Here is an 18,658-nt window from a genome sequence, read left to right as displayed (position 1 = left end):
TCTAGCTTTGATAATTGTACCTGTATTCCTGTGTACCTTCTCCCTACCATTATCCAATCACATTAGACTGCTGTCTTTCTCGGACTAAAAAGAAAACAATTCTGCAAATAATATATACAAATAACGCAGACCGTTGTGACTGCGAATGCTGGTGCCCATGGCAGCTTGTTTCTATAGTAATATAACAGTATTGTGATGTTTAAAAGATTTAACATTCGAAGTAAGTATCGCGTCCTTTTTTGTACGCGAGACACTATCTGCGTATGTGTCACAGTTGTAAAGTATGTATATATCAGTCATCTAAAACCTTTGTACGACCTTACGTTGGAAGATGATACCTTCAATTGTATTTGGAGAAGCGTTTCGTGTTGGCTCACAGATTCTCCTTTCGCTTTTGGCAGCAGGGAGCGTCGAAGTTTGGTTATCCGAATATACAGAGGAACATATTGTAAGTAACCTATCAATCAGAAAGCGAATTTCGAAAAGCGAGAAAATGGTCAAAATGCATACAAGTCTTTTAAATTCAATCATAGTAATAGCGTTATTGAGAAAAAAAATCCAGTCTGCCAGGTTCCATTTAACTATCCATTAACTACAGCTTCTAACAGGCTAATTATAGCTGCTAGCCTCGATGATAGAATAGTAATGTTTGAACGATACCAACGTGCATGCACGAACAGATTTTGCTAGTGCCTATCCCGATGAAGGACGAGGATCCTTATATAAGGCCAAGACACACTCATTGAGGGCTTGCGTAACGCTTGCTGCTTTACCGAACGATATAGTAAAGAACCGCCTATGATAACTCTCAGCAATAGACATATTTAGTTTGCGCCGCCTCCGATATTTACCTGAGTCTGTACAACCCACGTAACTTTTACTTCATCACGCGTTGTTGCAATGATCGTACGCCAGAAATCCGGCAGGTATACCTTGCAATGTCTATGACATAATAATGGGGCTACAGAAAACAGATGACCAGAAGTAATTTGGCGGCAACTCGTGAAACACGTTTATGAGCAGATAGTTAAATGAGAAAAGGACAACGATTCTTACAGTCAACAAAAGATTACAGTTGAATCAAAATATCTATCAGTCATAGTCGCGAAAATCTTCATAAAGAGTCTGCATAAAGAGAGCTGCATAAAGAGGCTTAGCAGAACATGAACTCGGCTCATACTATAAATCAAGTGAATGAAATTGAGTTCCTTGTTATTATTTATCTGTAGACAAAATTTTTCTTTTTCTTTTACCTCTGGTATTCCTTAAGATTGCACAGACGTATATGCATCTGTCCCGACTTACATTTACGTAATTTAACCGGTGACGTTATGTGGAAAAAAGAAATATTTAATTTTCCTTCTGAGGTGAGGACGCTCTACGATAGAGATGTGTCGTAATCGATGTATCTCGATAAGTTCCTCAAAATCAAGGTAACCCTTCGAACTAGAGTGCGCCTAATTGAAGCTCTTTTCCTTGTTTACGCATCCAGTGAGGAGCACTTCTTCACTCGATAATAATTAAGTCACTTGGGAACGAGCTACCCGTTTTGAAGATTCTGTGTCTATTAGCAAAATCAAAACTGACAGACGCCGATATTACTGCGACGTTGTCTCTGAGAATAATGTATCCCTTCGTTTGGTACAACGAAGTCCACGTTTTCGCGCGTGGCAACTGCCACTGCTGTTTTATCGCTCGCACTAATGGTGTCTATGCTCGTGAAATTATTTACCTGCAATACAAGTCGTTGCCTGGGAAAAAGGGAAACAGACAGAAGCTTCTGATGATAACCGTTAGACAAAAACGATGCAAGAGAACGGAGAAAAAAGGCTATTTTCTAGCGAAAATCAATTTAATTGTACTTACTAACTTACTTAATCCAACTGCGTTCGATTAAATAAAAGTATATTAGGCCATTCAGTTTTGGCTTTAATGAAGAGCCGACTTCAATGCGGTGGCTCGAATCGCTCATTTATCTACAAGATAGGTATAATGGATACTTTTTAGGCGGTGCTCGTTGCCGCCTCTGAATGCTAAACGGACTCAAATGTTTAGCGGAATTTATTGAAACTCGTGAAAGGTTGATAAAACTGCTTTTCTGACTACATTATCTAAACATGTCTTGCTTGTATCTTCATCTCTCGTTGTCGTGAAAGTTTCGTAGGAAAGCTGAGACTGTATTTTATCATGGTTCACTGAAAGCTGGTCAAAGCTAAAAATTGCCTAGAAAAAATAAACAATCAGAAAGTAATTTATAATATATTCTACCCTCATCGCATTTGAATCTGTCGCCGTACGGTGCTACCTAAAATTTTTGACGAAAATAGGTATACGCTACAGCTTGCAAAATTTAAAGTAACTGTCGACCCGGTTCGGTTATCCAGCGACATTAGGTTCTGTCGTTACTTCTACCTCAAATTATATATATATATAGTATATGACTTTTACAGACGCGTCTAAATCGCGAATGTACAATATGCCATCATCAAAAACTGTTGGGATATCCATATAAATTTATTCTAGTATCAACACTTGTTGTCAGGCAAAGACGATGAGGTGATGATTTGCTGTAACGGATAAATTGTAGATAAAACTGTGTGTACCACAATGGCGACAAACTGAAGTACGAAAGAATAACAAGGTTGGTCCTGAAGCCTTTTCGCAAGTTATTATCGCCGCTTTACATCAGAACAGTTCACGGATCAGTGACAACTTGTTAGCCATACTAAAACTAGAACGGCTATGACTACAAGAACTATATGTCTGAAAGCCAGAATTCTAAAATAACGTCAGATCAAATGGTAGCATAATTACGATAGCGTTTAGACATTATGAGGCCACGGCAAACGCTTTCGTCAGCAGGCCTCTTCTTGCCAGCCTGAAGAAGGATTTGCATCTTATGCGTTTTTAAGACAACGAGGCAACAACTTACAAAGCCCAAAAAAAGGTTACTGCTTTCGAAAGTAATCGCTATATTCTCACGAAGAATCATTGCTGGTTGCGTTCCTCCACAAAAACTTCAGAGTCGGCCTACGATAACACTGAAAAATGTCTCTAAACACCAAGAGTATTTATTCATACTTTGGCATGATTATCGTATACGATGAAGATTAGATCCTGACATTCGACAATTATACTGCGCTAGCGACTCGGATGTACGAGATGGTTGATATGAGAGATAAAAAAACGTGGCCAGCTGGAATGACTTTTGTAAATATACGCTGAGGTACGTATGCTTGCGCTGAAATGTTTCATAGAAATTTCAAACGATTCTTAAAAATCTGTATTTTACCACAGAAGACCTCACGTACCTTGATAACGCTTTAGAAGGCATTGAAAAGCCGGTATAGGAATTAGACATCATGGACAATACGTCCAGAAAAGAAGAGTGCTCTGAGTCTGCTAGATCATCTAGGGAACTCCTATGTTCAAACAATGTCAATATTCAAACAACGAAGCACCACCACTCATGATTTGTCACACTTTCAAGCCCGTTTTCGTAAATCAGCACGCATACCCGTGTTCGAACTGGATTAGGGCAAATACTATGAACGGAGCTTATAATCAGAAACGCTTACACACGATCCAAACGAGCAAAACCAACGATGTGAAATTTTTAATTAGTTAGTGAGCACGCACAGAAAAGTTATGTTTTTTTCTCAAATCAAATCCTGTTCACTTTAGTCAGAACCATGATTCCATGTTGGTGGCATTTCAGCGGTAAATTTGAATTAAGAGGATTACCACATGCAGGTGAGCTTTATGTTGGTAAGGAACTTGTAGGCGTTTGGGTCGGACATCAAAAGATGCTAATACCTGGACTTGAATCAACTTTGTACGATACGCAGGAAAAAGCTATCAAAAAATTAGGCATAATTCATGTTCGGGTGAACTTGGGGCTAAAGGACGGGGTAACTGTGTTTTCTGTAATAAGGAAAGCAAGCAAGCCTAGCTAGTTAGTTGTCAATAAAGTTGGATCGACTAGTTCTTCGTAATAACTCATGATAGATCTCGGCACTCCCGTTGAAATTGTGAAAGAGAGAGAGCAATCGCATAATTAGGCAATATTATAATTTGTGGGAAAACGGTCGAGGAGTATAACCATCGTCTGATTAGGGTCTTCTTTGTATTGCAGATTTCGGATTTAATGTTCCAGTTGTTTATTTTTGAAGAAGCAGATTCGATAGCTAGGTTTTGCTGCCGATGAAAAGGATATAAGGCTGATCTGCGGTTAAAATGGCGACGTGAAAGGGATATTAATCATGTTAAATCATCACTTGGCACAATTCCGTATTATTCCGTTCTTATATTTAGGACATGCACAGACTGAATGATGAGGTATTGAAAGTACTTACTCTGACTGATCAGTGCGAGACTGATTTCGCAAACATGAACGAGATAATCACACGTTATGTCAACTGCGAGAACTAATTTGTAAGAATTTTGTCAAGACTTGTCAAGATTTATTTCAAAACAGTCAGTTCATTGTGTATAGAAGATATAGTGATAGCGCATATAAGTAATGAAGTAGACGAAGCGCTAATCAAGTATATTTCAGTTCTTTCCGTAACGTTGGAAAAATACGTGACTGAATTGAAGACGATAAGTTGGCACCAATTCCTATGAAGTACGTAGGAAATAATCACTGGCTAGATAAAACATTGAAGACTGACGCCCTTTGGCAGAATTGGAACTATATCTTGGTTTAGATATAATCGTCTTACTAAAACGACCCTGTTCCAACATTTAAAAACGCTTCATACAGAACCCCCAAACATCGTGAGAGTGAAACATTAGCCCGCTTCTATTTCTAGTGATCTAATATTCATGGAAACGTAAAAACTATTGTGTTTGTCATGCGCTGAAGCAACAAATTTCTTTTAAAACAGAGTCAACTTTAAAGTAGCTTAAAAAATATACACATCGATCTTTCCGACTCACTTGATAGAATACATATCCTCCTTAGCCAAAATGCGTCTCTTAAATGGCCCAGATTGACTCTACTAAAGCACTGCTATCAGCGACGACTATACAACTGAAACTTATAGGTAGAAGAAAAGATTTCTGCTGACGCATGAGAACACCCTGTCTGTTCCCAGCGTCTAATAGATGCTCGGACGGTAGGTTTAAGTCTCGAAAACAACATAACACAGTTGTGACCTAAAAAAAGGAACCACAGTTCAACACTCACTACGGTACGTGTAAAGAATATTTAAGGCGCGAGAAAGTGTTGATGTGTGGGATAAGGCACGTTCTGAAGACAAGTACCTGCCATCATTCTGAAAACAAAGAAACCGTCTTATACTAGGTCAAAGATAAATGGATTCGCCGCGTTACCCAATTAAGAAGCAGAAACAAGGACACGCCTACTGTTGTCTTACCTCCGGAAAATGTCAGTCAGACAATTAGGCCGCCAGTACCACCTACAAAAGCCAACAAATAGCAGTAAGAGGACAGCCAATGGAAAAGCATTATTAATATTACGAAGAAGCACACGTCAATGTTAGCTTTCAGCTAAGTTGTTGCTCATTCACCGAAATAATTGAGCTCGTTGTGTTGAAAAATATATGCGCTTATTTTGAAAGGTACATTTATTCCACTATCGTAGTGTCTTCTATTCAAACGAACGTAATAGTTGTACAGAGGTACAAGACATATTGGTTTTTTGACCGAAAAAAGAACGCAGCAACTAATTATATGCTGTCATTGTCTAAAAACTTTTTTTTATCTCTAGCCAAATTTATTTACTTCGTCTCATTTGCTTCGGGGTTCTTCACAGGGTCTGGTGCTGAGGACTCGTCGAGCCAGTTTTTGAGATCCTATTTGGTGTCAACTCTGTTGTTACGTAATTTACTACCAGTAGAACGAGTATGTGGTAGTCAGCCGGCGCAAGGTCGAGTGCAAAAACCTTATATCTCAGTTCTTCAAAGGTATCTTCACTGACTTTTGCCACGTGTGGCATAAAATTGTCGCGAAAAAAAAATTATTATTTCGCCTACTGAGTCTCTTCTGTCGGATAGCTTCGTGCGCTTAATGCGATCGGACAATGGGCAAATCTTTGCTGAGCGTTTTTTCTTACGGTTGTTCCACAGAACGCAAGTTATACTATTTTTTCAAAATGGGGATCTAGTTTATTGGGATTTTTTGTAGAAATTCGTCATGCTGGCTGCGTGTCACCCGGTTCCATACTCACAGAAAAGGATCTGTCCTGCGCACTTAGTTTTTGGCGCACTTGAACTTACAGTGTTTAAATTCTCGAGGTTCATTTGCCTACGACTTATACATTTGCCGTGCTTCTTTATGAGCGCCCTCAAGCAGCCCTTATCAATCACTGATGGCCTAAACGCGAGAGAACAGTCTAGATTCGGTGTGAACAATTCTTCCAAAGATCGTCTTCACACCGTATATGGCACAAATGTTGCGCGCTGCGTCGTCAGCTTTTCGATCTCGGCAAATAGGTGAAGAGGAAGTAGGTGTCGAAAAGCGTTTTTTCAGTAAGAACGGTCATCCTTGAAGCTTCAACTCTAGCAGGTAGAATCCCGTTTGCTACACAATCAAATTACACAGAAATAAATTTTTGAATGGTATATAGAAATAAACAATTAGTGAAGTCATACAGAATGAAGAAAGCATTTGAACGTTACGTATTCACCAGTCTAATGTTTCCTATAATAAGGGATTTATTAAAAAAAAAGAAAGGGAAATAATAAAATTGATTTAATTGGCTGTTGCTGGACACAGAAGAAGGTCTTGCAACACTAGTTTGATACCGAAAGCTATTGTGGTATAATTCTATAACAGTTTGCCAGCATTATGGCCACTTAGGTTGGAATGTGCACGTTTTTATGTTTTGTAGGTTAATGCAGTCTTCAACATATACAGCACAATGCCTTATTGACTTTTTAAATACATATTCTCAATCGTAGCTTTACAAAGGAATATAACTGCCAAAATTTCTTTGGTTGTAACAATGGCAGCAAACAGTGCAAGCTTGCACAGAGTGGCATCAGATTTTTTGCAACGATAGACGAAGCTTAGCACTGTGATATTCTTCTCGGTTTCACGATAGTTCTATTTTATGTCGTACACTTATACGCACCTGAAACGGGTTCTGACGTTGGTCTGCCGGCTGTCGAGGCCTACTTTGTGCGGGATATGGGCTTCCGCCGGCTTGATTCATGTCTGGGCCCTCCATAGCTCTCGTTGAGATGAACGCATTGATGTTATCCTTGGCGAGACGGCTGGTTTTGGAGACTCGACGTTTACGTTTACCTCGCTTGTAACATAACATTTTAAGTTTGACAAAATATAAGGCTTTTCCCGTAGACCATAACGTTACCTGTTGCGCTCTGTCATGTGTTTTCACGAGGGTTCGAGTAATGCTGTTTACGTACATTAAACGCAACAGAGCAAATCTATTTAGTGGCTTGATCAGTGTGGGACCCCGCCGATATAGCAACCCGCTAAACCTCAATTTCCTTGGACGCCATTTTAACAATAGGCTTTATATACTCATTTGACTAACTCCTTTTAAATCAGTTTTTAATAAAGTCTTGATGTGATTACCATCCCGTATGCGCTCCACAGGTACAACCATATGTAGAAATTTAAGATCTGCTCTAATAATCAGTGGTTGGAACTTTTGCGGTACTCTTAACCGAGCTGCCTTCTAACTGCTGTCAACAATTAGTGAACCAAGACTTCGTATTTGTTCTGCAGATTTCTCAAAATATCACAGTGCCGTGAAGCGTCACGTTAGAAAACGAGATTCTTGGCGTGTTTCCAGATGCTTGAAGACCGCCGACGCTCTGTTGTGGTTACATCATGAAGCAAAGATATCAAAGTGGCCTCGTGATACCCTCCTGTTGGGTAAAAATACTGCAAATGACGCTGACAGCGGTCAAAATGTTTACCTTTTTCTTTATAAACGCAAGCAATCGATGATTAGATGACGGCATATTGTGTAATTATAATGGGTGCTTTCAGCAATATCGACAACATATTTCCTTTGGGTGTAAAAACAAAGGATGATGACAAACATTTGGCAGAGAATGAATTATAACTTTGTAATCTGTAGCGTGAGCCGCTTGTTAAAAATTTTTAGTCAAACAGCGCACGACGGCAGAAACGGACTTGAACGAGATAGGCAGTTTAGAAAAAATGGGAGAACCACGAACTTCTTTCAACATTTTTTTACAACACCATTAGTGAGAGCCAATAGCTAGCCAACCATGAAAAGGCCCAAGTTTCAGGCATCTACGAGGTTTCGGCAGCGATTAGGCTGGACGTTAAGAGAGAGCTCGGACCATATAATATACTCTTAGTAAATATGTCTAACTAGCATTGTAATAATCGATATTACTACAGGTAAATATTGTAGAATAACTCTAATTTGGGAACTTCAGTAGGCCATCGACTTTCAATGAATGCGTCTAATGAAAATATTCCTTTGATCTACTTTCCAGATGCAGTACACTTGGCTACATAAGGAAGAGTACCTAAAACGGCAGGTTCATGTAGCTTTAGCACTGATGTCAATTCTTGCTATGATGAGCGCCTGTAGAATTACTGGTGCCATGCAAACGCTGTTTCTATACTCAGAAACTTCTCAGACAGTTCCAATGGTGGTGAGAGAACGTGGAAGATTTATAGCGACCATCAATACGAGCTCCGATAGAAATTGTCGTGTACAAAACCAATCAGGGAATAATCCTTATTCGTTCCTGTGGGAATCGTTGCTAACTATGTACGACGAGACACCATCAATATTGCAGGAAGTTGCGTTTACTCTGGTAAGAATTCAAATAAAAGTTATGTCGGATGTTTTTGTCTAAGTCAGCCATAATGGGAGAACTGATCTGCGTAACCCTAAGAGCAATAATGAAAGTAGCTATGCGATAACAGCTGCAATGATTTAAAAGCTTATAAAGGTTTAAGAATTAGGATGGACTTATTAAGACCAGCGGTTGGACGGGCTCACGAACGCTTTCAAAGTGTGAAGCTGTCGTGATCTTGTCCGGGAAACGCGACTATGACGCTGGACATTTTTTTTCCGCTTTCAAAATTTCGCGTACGTAAAATTGGAATTCTGTTATTTCAGCTACAGGGCACATTAAGCTCTGTCGGTTCACCACTTCTGGTGTTTATCGTATACTCGGTGGCCATAGGCGCTCAATATGGGGCTCTAAGTGTGGAGTATCGGCTGGAGGAGCATAGCAGTCTAAACGCTGTTGCAGATCTGGTAATAACGGTTAACCAAGCCACGATTATTTCTATCATCGTCGCTTCCTCGCTGCTTCATCTTCTGATTGTTATGACTTGCGCTTTGAGACTTGACCCGGACATTCTGGTTGTGCCACTTGCAGGTGCCGCGGGTCATTTCACATACCTATTCTTCTTTGTTTCCATACACGAAGCCAATAGCAAAGGTAAGTTAGCGTCCAAAAAAGTTATACGTACAGTTTCTGTGCGCGAATCCTTTAAATTGATCATCGCTATTATTGTGTTGAAACATAGTCGATGGTCGTTTTACTCTGCTTTTAATTTTTCGTTATATATTATCACTATTTATATACTAGTTGAAAGCGCTCACTTTTCTAGAAATTGATCGTCCAGTGAACTCAATTTCACGTTGAGTTCAGGTTTCGGGTGAAGGCAAATGTACATTTTTGACCTCTGCTCTACTTTACTTGATGCCTAAATCAAAAGCCACCCCAAGCATGCCGGGATATTGGTGCCGGGTATAGCCAATGGGTTCTATGCAGGAGGACTTCTCGAAGAGGTTTGCTAAGTTCAAAAAAACGAATCTCAAATCAGGCGAGCGTACCTCACTCCGATCGGCCATCCGAAGCCGGCGAGCACCTCAGGTGGCAAACAGCCGCTGAATTGGCCGAGAACATGAGCTGCCAACCCCAGACTGCTATTAGGCATATCGAGTGTATTTTTCAGCCATTAGAAGCCATAAGCCCGAGACACAAAAGATAAAGCTCCGCATTGACCTTCAGCGGCTTACCCGACAACCGGTAACGAACAACAAGAGTGAATGACTTTTACATTGAATTATTACTCGTGACGAAAACCATATCAACACAAAGAAGGGAACGAGAAATATGCCTACGTTCCAGCTTATCCCAGATCTTCATTACAAAAAAAGCATGATCCACATTTGCTGTCACTGGCACTATTTTGACTAAATGCGTGGAAAAAACAGACAGACAAGAATCTGTATATGGTCCGGTTGCATCGAGCGAGCGAGGTTACGCAACTCTGACATACGAAGTGATCCTTTATCCCAGGCCGCATATGGTAAAAACTATCAAAATCGTTTTACATTGATCACAGTCTCCAGATTTGGCTCCTTCTGATTACCACCTTCTCTGATACTAGGAAATGAAATTTTAGTAGTCTCACATTTGACTGCCTACAAGGGTCCCAGAGGCTGGCTAAACGAACCTGTCAACAATAGACCCGAAAATTTCTAATGAAAAGCAATAAGTTAGTTAGTAGATGGAAGAAGGTCGTGAAAAGAGATGGTGAATACATGAAAAGTACGTTTGCGGCTAGAATTCGGGCAATACCGCTGCGTTTTCTATTAACGGAAGAAGTGGCGTTCACTTATGTTCTAATTTAGTACGTGAGCGATTGTACGACTTCATGATCTATAGATATTCCAGAAATAGATCAGGTTAGCCATAGGCACGGCAATGGAAACAACTGTAAAAGCCCTTAGCATATGCCTAAAGTGAAACCGAGCCTTACTCGTAACTGCAATCCATATAGAACTATTACACAGATATGCTGATCGATAATTAACAGCAAGGCACGTCTTGGTCCGTCTAAAAATTTAGAATTTACTGGTGTTAGTCAGTTAACGTTGGCAAGATAATATCTATTATTACGTGCTTCGCTTGCGTACTTAATAAAATTCATCGATAGTCGAGAGGCAGGTTTGCTTGAGTATAAAGCTTAGATATATTCTATTCAGTTAATATAACCTTAAGAGCACGACGGTAATATCACGTCTAAGGTACGTATGTAAAGAGACCGAAGACCACATAGACCTAGAGTGACACCGGATGAAGCAAACAACTTCTAAGAACTTTCTCCTATTTTGATGACATATTTTGCGAAAGTTAAGTCGAGACTCCTTCTAACGTTCGATTTTGCTGGGTATCCTACGATGAGACAGTTATGTACGAATTCGAGCTACAGGAGGTAGCTATCACTGTTAGGTCACGAAAAAGATTTCCGCACGCGCTCGTCTAGTTCGTCTCGAAAAAATGCTTCGGATGGCATCAGTCAGAAGTACAGATATTGTATTCTGCCACATTCAGCATATATTGAAAATTTCGATTTGGATATTTGTACAAATGATTTAGCTCGCTGGCCTAATATGCGATACTTCATTTTGATGCGTCGTCATAAACCGGTCAGAGTTTCGCGTGAAGATCGATAAATCATATTTGTTAATAACGCCAGTCACAGTCTTCAAGTGTTCGAAAACAGCCTATACAGCAGGCACCCAATATGCGTTGTATGTTGTTCGTGCAGATCGCGTATTGGGTGAATATCTTTTCGTAGGCCAAATGGACACACTGAGGACCGTAGTGTTGCTCATCATAGGAATAATAATAGTAATATTATTACTTGCTCGTAAGTGATTCTACTGCGTAGAAAAAGGTCTACTGTAAAACGGTTGCTAGCAGGAAGTCAATGACTATTACCTCGAAGGAAATAGAAAATTTGTTCATTTAGATCATCAGGAAATTACGTAAGGTTAAACTTCTCTACCTAAGTAAGGTGGTCTATGTATACAGCGTATCTTAGCCGATATATTTCGTGAAGTTGCAATGTTTACCGAGAAAGGTCGGTCAAGTACCTCAGTAACCGCTGACAGCGAGTGCTCGAGCCGTTACTTCGGCAAACTCAGACGTCTAAGGTACGTGTAAGAAGGTATCTACTACAGGAATACCAGGCATAAAAAATGTTTGACACCGTCTACGGTCATCCAAAAAACTACTCATATTAAATAACTAATGAGAATGGCGGCTTAATGGGAAAAACACAGGTACACCTGTATTCTAGGTGCTAATAATTAGAAAGGCATTCCCGGCCTTCATGTTGACCTAATATCCTCTCGCCAAAGGAAACTCTTATTTAGAAATTCGACTAAATTAGGGTCGCTTGCTTCGATATTTGGCTACGATAGCAATGTAATTTGGTCATCAATTATAACGCTAGGCGCAAACAGAAAGTCATGACATTGTAACGATCAGCATCATTGCTATTTTGGACTGTAAGGATTCTGTAACCCGACCTTGATCTGCCGTAGATACTGCTAAAAGCTGATCCAGGATAAAGACTGATTGATTACAGAGGCGGTAAACTTCTTTAATATTCGCCTCTCGAACTTTTTTTGATCCTTCCTGTTGTCCAGTTTGATGTATGGGGCATTGTAAATTCATATGGTCACTGTTGCCCCCGGCATAGAGAGATTAAAACGTTTTAGAAAGCTGCTGAATCTACGACAGAACGATCACGGATTTTCGTGTTAACTAACATTTCCAGGTGTCGGTTCTATAAACGTTTTTCCTTTTTATTTTGATAAACACTTCACACCTGGATGCATGCGTTTGAAATCATTATCGGCTACATTACTGAGGTGTTCCTTAACAGTTCTCTTAGCCCTTGCTTGCAGCATGATACGGAGCGTCTATGTTGGCTGAGATCTTTGATTTTTGCCGTGACTTTCTTGAATGCTGCGTAAACAATTTCGATTCGGTCGTCTGAAATGAAGCCTTAGGCCTGAAATGATGTCTGGAATGGGCATCGTAGCGTTTTGGTTGCAGTTTTATAGATCACTGTCATGTATGGAAAAAGCCTTTGTGGGTACCTGACGCCAACAGTCTCCTTTCCAAAGATAAGCAAAGTACGTATGCACTGGCAAACTTCCAGTTTATATTCGTTATTTACACCGTGCCTGTAGTTAAACCTATTTAGTGTGTAGCGTCTGGAATCATCTAGAACTTCTTCTATGACACCATACAAGAAACAGATCATATTTCTTTCTCCTTCTTGGCATCTTCCGGCGAAGCCTCATTGTTTGCAGGAAGTCCTGAGAAATTTCGCCCTTCCATGGTTTCAATATTGTGTTCGAATTTACACGAAACCTAAGGTACCATTGTAGTCTTGCTGAGTACATAGTACGAACACGTTTAGCCCAAAGCCTACTCTTATTGATGATACCGGTACTACAAGCTACAGCATCCATAACTGAAGTACGTAATAGTTGTAGGGGCTTAATGGAAGGATATATGAAGTAGCAGAGTAAAACGAGACTACTACTAATGCCAATAGTACAATAGCATTATTAACAGGAGAACAGGGCCGGTTATTTAAGAAATAGGTAAGCTGTTTAAGGTACGGGACTAGCCATAATGAAAGCGCAGGGGGTAGAAATTATCCAGGATTTTTCGGGAGGAGATAATTGAAAAAGCTTTTCAATAGGCGAAGTGACAAGGCTAAGTAATAAGTTAACGGAACCGAGATGAGAGTTTTGCCTTAGACGAAAGTAATAATTTGGCCTTTATATAACACTGGCAGTGGAGATCAAAAGTGAGAAGCGTAGGCGATATTCACGAGAACGTGTGGGGTAGACACCGTGAACGTTGATGCAGTAAGACCTCAGATGGACTGACTAATAAGCTAAAAGATAGAGGTGAAGTTAATGAATTGGAATATGTCGAGAACAGTACAGAATGAATGGTATAGAGGCTAAGGAGGTACAGGGAATTCCAAGAATGACAAGTAGGACATCGTTTTGTAAAATTTGGGAACTACCTATTTAGCAGTTATGGCTCACCCCAACACGAATACGTAGTAGGGAATAAGAGAAAGATTTATAAACTTGGGTTAATATTTTCAAAATTGTTCAGGGGGGTTTGAAGTGGGGGAGAGACCCCCACGAACAACACGAAAACATTGGGGCGAAGCAGACGAGAAGGCGAATAATATGGAGTTAGCATTTCTCACTGATGCAACACACCGTATAGCTAACAATCGGTAAAAGCCATGACATGTAGTAACTTATGTTATATCGGCGCTGACCCTTCACAAGGTAAACCTGCTGTTTGCAAAGTTCGGCCTACAAAAGGCTCAGTCATGCAGTGGGTATTTCCGAGACAACCCACTATGTAAAACTTCGCAGTTTGTATTTGAAGTGATTCAATACATAGGAAGTAGAGCAAAAAAAGTGGCACCTAGAATAAAACCTTGGCTGACACCTTTAAGAAGTTGTAATAAAGTAGACAGAGCTTCTGAGGTGTTGTCTTGAAGAGGACCATAAACAGGTATCGTCAGAAAGCTCTAGAAGGAACATATGAGGTCAGCATGGTTTAGATAATGGAAAGCCTTGGCCACACCAAAGGATACTCCAATTGCAGATGACACGCATCTTATCATAGCAAAAGACAGCCGAAAAGCCCATCTCAGAGAAACAGACTTTTCGGAGGTCAATCTGATAACAGAAAATTCGAAGCAGAGTGAGTATGCGTTGTTCGAACATTTTTGGAGGAAAAAAATTATTAACTATGAGTTTGTAATAGGTGAATCTCGTCTTGGAAATCATCTCTTGGATCTTTCCTGTTACAAACGAGAATAACAGCGGCTTCTTTAAGAGCAGATCGGGGTGAACGGCTTAAGTTGTATACGAATGCTAAAAGAATTACTAGAATATGTATACTAGCTTTAGAGGCCTTGAAGAGCGTCGATAGTGGTGCTTCTTCATAACTGGCTTTACAGCTACCACAGACATTTACGAATATGAAGATGAAAGGGCGGCTTAAGATAGATTCAGGGCATAGGAGGATCAAGTCCGGATGTGTGCGTGAAGAGCTACATTCAGCCTGCAGCTTTGATCGAAGAAAAACAGTCTTTTATACTAGCTCAGTCATCTTTATATAATGGTTATTAAAGAGCTTTTTGCGAGGATAGATAAAATATCGATTAAAGAGCACATAAGGTCAAGCTGAAAAATTCATTACGGATCTTTGGGTTCCACATGTATTTTATCTTTTAGAAACCAGCGGAGTACGTAGTGGCCTACAAGGGTCGATCGAAGAATATCAACTTCCTTGCCGGGGTCTATGGTCATGAAAAGTTGCTTTCAAGTTCCGCTAATTAGAGGTTGAATGTGTAAACGTAAAGGGAAAAATCATAAGTGGCAATAGGGTAGTGATCAGATAGGCTACAGGATGTAAAAACACGTGGCTAAATCGTAGCTAGCGATTTCTATCTGGCGACCCATACATGCCTGAGACAAATGTCAATGTAAAGTGTGATGAGAGTTCTGATTGAGGGAAAGGCCCAAAGAGAGGGAAAAGGTACTCCTTGCAACAGGGATGTGATAATCAGAAGCTAGAATATAATATATACTAATAAAAAAATAGTAATAGGTTGGCATTGAGGTATTCTAGGAGAAAGATGGTTTGGCCGGTAGAGAGAGCTACTGATGTAACCTCAACAAGATGAACGGGCGATCGCAAGTTATCACAAGGATTAGAATAACTGCAAATTACTGTGGTGCGCCTATTACGCTGCATGCAAGTAATGACAAGAATTTCTATAGTTTAATCAAGATAGGTACGGGTAGTTAGTAATTGGAAGTTATATTGTAAATAAGTAACTATTTCATAACTTTGTCGTTCAGTGCGACATGGGTGCAAAGCGTAATAGTGGGTAATAGAGAATGACTGATCGTAATGAATCAGGCACTTTTCGGTTACGCAGGAGATGTCAAAGTCATGAAGGCGAACAAATTTTTTGAAAATATCGAATTTGCTATCGGTCTGTAATTTTATAAGCCTGGAGAAACATGGAAATATTAAAAAAAAAACCCTGGCTATTTTTCACTAAAATCAATTTATACATAGTTACTTATTCCTCGTCTTCAGGTATTGTGCTACGTAACGGAGTCGGTGTGGGGGTAGGGTACTCAACTTACCACCTCCATGGTGTAATAACCTTAAGTGCTTAACTTAATTGACGAATTAAAATAGCGTTCAATTTAAAACATTACTAAAAATAACGTCGCCGTTACGGTTACTATTAATGTGCCTCGGTTCAGACTTCGAGCCAGATGGATGAAGATAACCCGGCTGTGGTCACAATGATATGTGGCATAGTAAACGGGACACCCGTTAGTGTTTCGTATCCGAAAATTTACGCACAGATTTATATCTGTGCACGTAATCGCATTGGTAAACGTGCGCGTGTACGTGTTCTCATTGAGTTGATTGGAACGTCTAGAAAAGCCTATCATATAAATATATTTTTTAATTTGTTGACAACTGTTACAAAAATACTGTTCGAAATAATTGTTAGCAAGGAATCGATAATAAAAGTAATAAGATTCTTAATATTGATTGATTGATGAGGCCAATTCATTAATGATGCTGTTTGGCTTTAATCCTTTTCGATAGGGTAACGATGCGTGGACAAAATTGTAGTCAAGGGTAAGTAGCTGACCATCGCTAATAGTATAAGAGCCGGCCGTACATTAGTCTGGATGTAACGGCAACAGTAAGTTTATAGAGATGCCGCAGCCCGCTCCGCAAATGCACGAACGTCTCTGTGGGTGTTACTGAACAGAGCAAGCCTATGATATATATCAATATCATTTATATCTGTAATGCTCTAAGTGCCGAATTACTTAGGACGGAGGACTAGAGATAGTCTCATCCACAAGTAAATTGTATCTATACGAATGCAAGCAGCCTGTTTAACCGGTTCACTACCACCATCGTGGAAGGACTCATTTTCCTAGTGCACCGGAGTAATTTCAGTCTCAATGGCTGTGCATCGCTTACTGACATCATCGATTACCTTCTAGATACCACCATAGAATTTTTTAGGGAACTCTTATAGAGAGGCGTTCGATACTTCTGACATCGTCGTCTGATCAGGTGTTATTCATCTTGTCAGATATAAGAGATAACTGATATTCAGAGATAACTGAATACACAAAACCACTCACCTATTAGTATACGTTGTGCGAAGTAAAGCAACCTTTTCCGCTTCTTATCTGGGACGTTTCACTATCAGGAGCTGTGACTGGAAACAGGTCTATAGGATAGCTCTCAAATAATTCAAATGTTCTACGATTGTTTTGTTGATCTTGACTGAAAAATAATGAGACGAAGCATTTGATTTCGTATTTTGGTGGAAACGATAAACACAAAAAATATAAATATACCGGGTTAGGACGTTACTGCGTATCTTCGCAATGAGGCAGCTGACGGTCCGGTTTTACGTCATTTGTAACCGTCCCGAGACGCTAATTCGTTCTCACACTCACTGAACATTGTAGTTATAAACAGTTGATTCGATTTTCCAAATTGAAAAGCGTAAGAGCTGTGTTATGGATTCGCTATCAAAGCTTCCGCAACTAAGCGCTTCTTCCTAAATCGCCTTTCGACTTTGACGCCTAAATTTTTAGCTGACGAAATCAAACTTATGCCAAAATGAGTAAACCCAGGCTTGTAGAAAATCGTTATCTAACCCGTTTTTTGCAAGCCTCTGTAGCATCCTAGATCACTTTTACTACTAGAAAAGGCACGCCACTCTGTATTAATAACTTTTATCAGGGCTGATTCGATGTCGGACAGCAGGGTGGTGTACGTTATCGGCACCGAAGTGCTTGTAGTTAATAAAAGAGGCCGATCGATCAATAAGTAGATCAGCTACCAATTCGTACATTCTATGATTTCCTTTAAATAACTTCGGTTCTGCAAAACAAGCTTCTTTACCCTTTGCCATTGGCGATATGTTGCAGTGCTTTTATACGGCTAGCAGTTTCCCCAGTATGCTTATTTTATATGCTCGTGGCACAGAAATCGAGAAATTTGTTACGTAGAAACGCACTATCGCCTTGGCGACGTCTTGGTTATTTTCTCTACCATGCGCCATTAGAGACCATACTGTCTAAATGACTGGGATACGTCGTGGGTTGTGTCGGGTACAGCAAACAGCGGAACTGTGGCCCATTATCTACCAGACATTCTCGTGAATGCCCAACAGTGACATACACATAATATTTTTAAACCGAGTTGATTCTGTTGACGTCTGTCGTATTATAGTTTAGAATATCATACGTTTATATGGTAAACTCAGAGTGGAAGCGTCCCTGCTTGCAGTTAGACTTGCATCGTTTGCTTGAAATTGGCTGCCTTCGTCTGGTAACATTCGGCAGTCTAGCGTGATTTTCCTTTCCGTTTTTTTCATTTGCTTCGTGTTGATACGACGGCTGCGGATTAGTCCATGTAGAGATCCCTAGTTAAGGCTAGAAATCTCCCTTGGCGCTTAGACTGACACTTCCACATCGTTTAGCCAGCGATTATACGCGCCGACGAGATCGGCACGCGCGGTAAGGCATTGAGTATCTGCTCAGAGGCCAAGTCTGACAATAGGTCGCTTGTCTTTTATCGGATGCCAGTGGTGCCAATTTTTGCTTTCGCTTGTTTCCGGAAAGCGTTTCGGTGAATCTATTCTTGTGATAGTTGCGGTCTGGTGAGGTGGTATGCCAGAAGGATTTTTTCATCAAACTCACGTTTCAGCGTTCTTCTTGGGATTGAGTCTCACCTTTGGTAATTAGGATGCGTGC

At 40.1% G+C, this 18,658-nt stretch overlaps 1 protein-coding gene and 1 long non-coding RNA gene across 29 annotated transcripts in view; one reads left to right on the top strand and one right to left on the bottom strand.

Moving 5' to 3' along the window:
* The window catches only part of LOC111246304 (uncharacterized), a 54,952-nt gene that overhangs the window by 5,191 nt on the left and 31,103 nt on the right, over positions 1 to 18,658 (top strand). For 8 of the 28 annotated variants that reach the window (XR_015324797.1, XR_015324793.1, XR_015324792.1 and 5 more), the window contains exons 1-3: positions 53 to 448; positions 8,466 to 8,792; positions 9,101 to 9,428. Coding sequence is in view for 17 of the 28 variants with exons in the window: in XM_086984999.1 (XP_086841125.1) it covers positions 332 to 448; positions 8,466 to 8,792; positions 9,101 to 9,428 (772 nt within the window). In the remaining 11 variants the exon portion in view is untranslated. Of the gene's footprint in view, positions 1 to 39; positions 449 to 3,512; positions 3,754 to 8,465; positions 8,793 to 9,100; positions 9,429 to 9,816; positions 10,940 to 15,950; positions 16,400 to 18,658 lie in introns of those variants that run through there. The other 20 variants (XR_015324800.1, XR_015324799.1, XR_015324798.1 and 17 more) reach the window with 12 other exon arrangements.
* LOC147757094 (uncharacterized) lies at positions 5,618 to 17,180 on the bottom strand. Its single transcript, XR_015324817.1, has 3 exons — positions 17,033 to 17,180; positions 7,100 to 7,276; positions 5,618 to 6,546 (listed from the first exon to the last, which is right to left on the bottom strand). It is a non-coding gene; the product is annotated as an uncharacterized LOC147757094 (long non-coding RNA).

Source organism: Varroa destructor, unplaced genomic scaffold, assembly GCF_002443255.2.
Source record: "Varroa destructor unplaced genomic scaffold, Vdes_3.0 BEIS01000003.1, whole genome shotgun sequence".
NCBI classification, from domain to species: domain Eukaryota; kingdom Metazoa; phylum Arthropoda; class Arachnida; order Mesostigmata; family Varroidae; genus Varroa; species Varroa destructor.
Note: the sequence above shows the minus strand (reverse complement) of the source record. Positions and strands in the feature narration are given on the sequence as shown.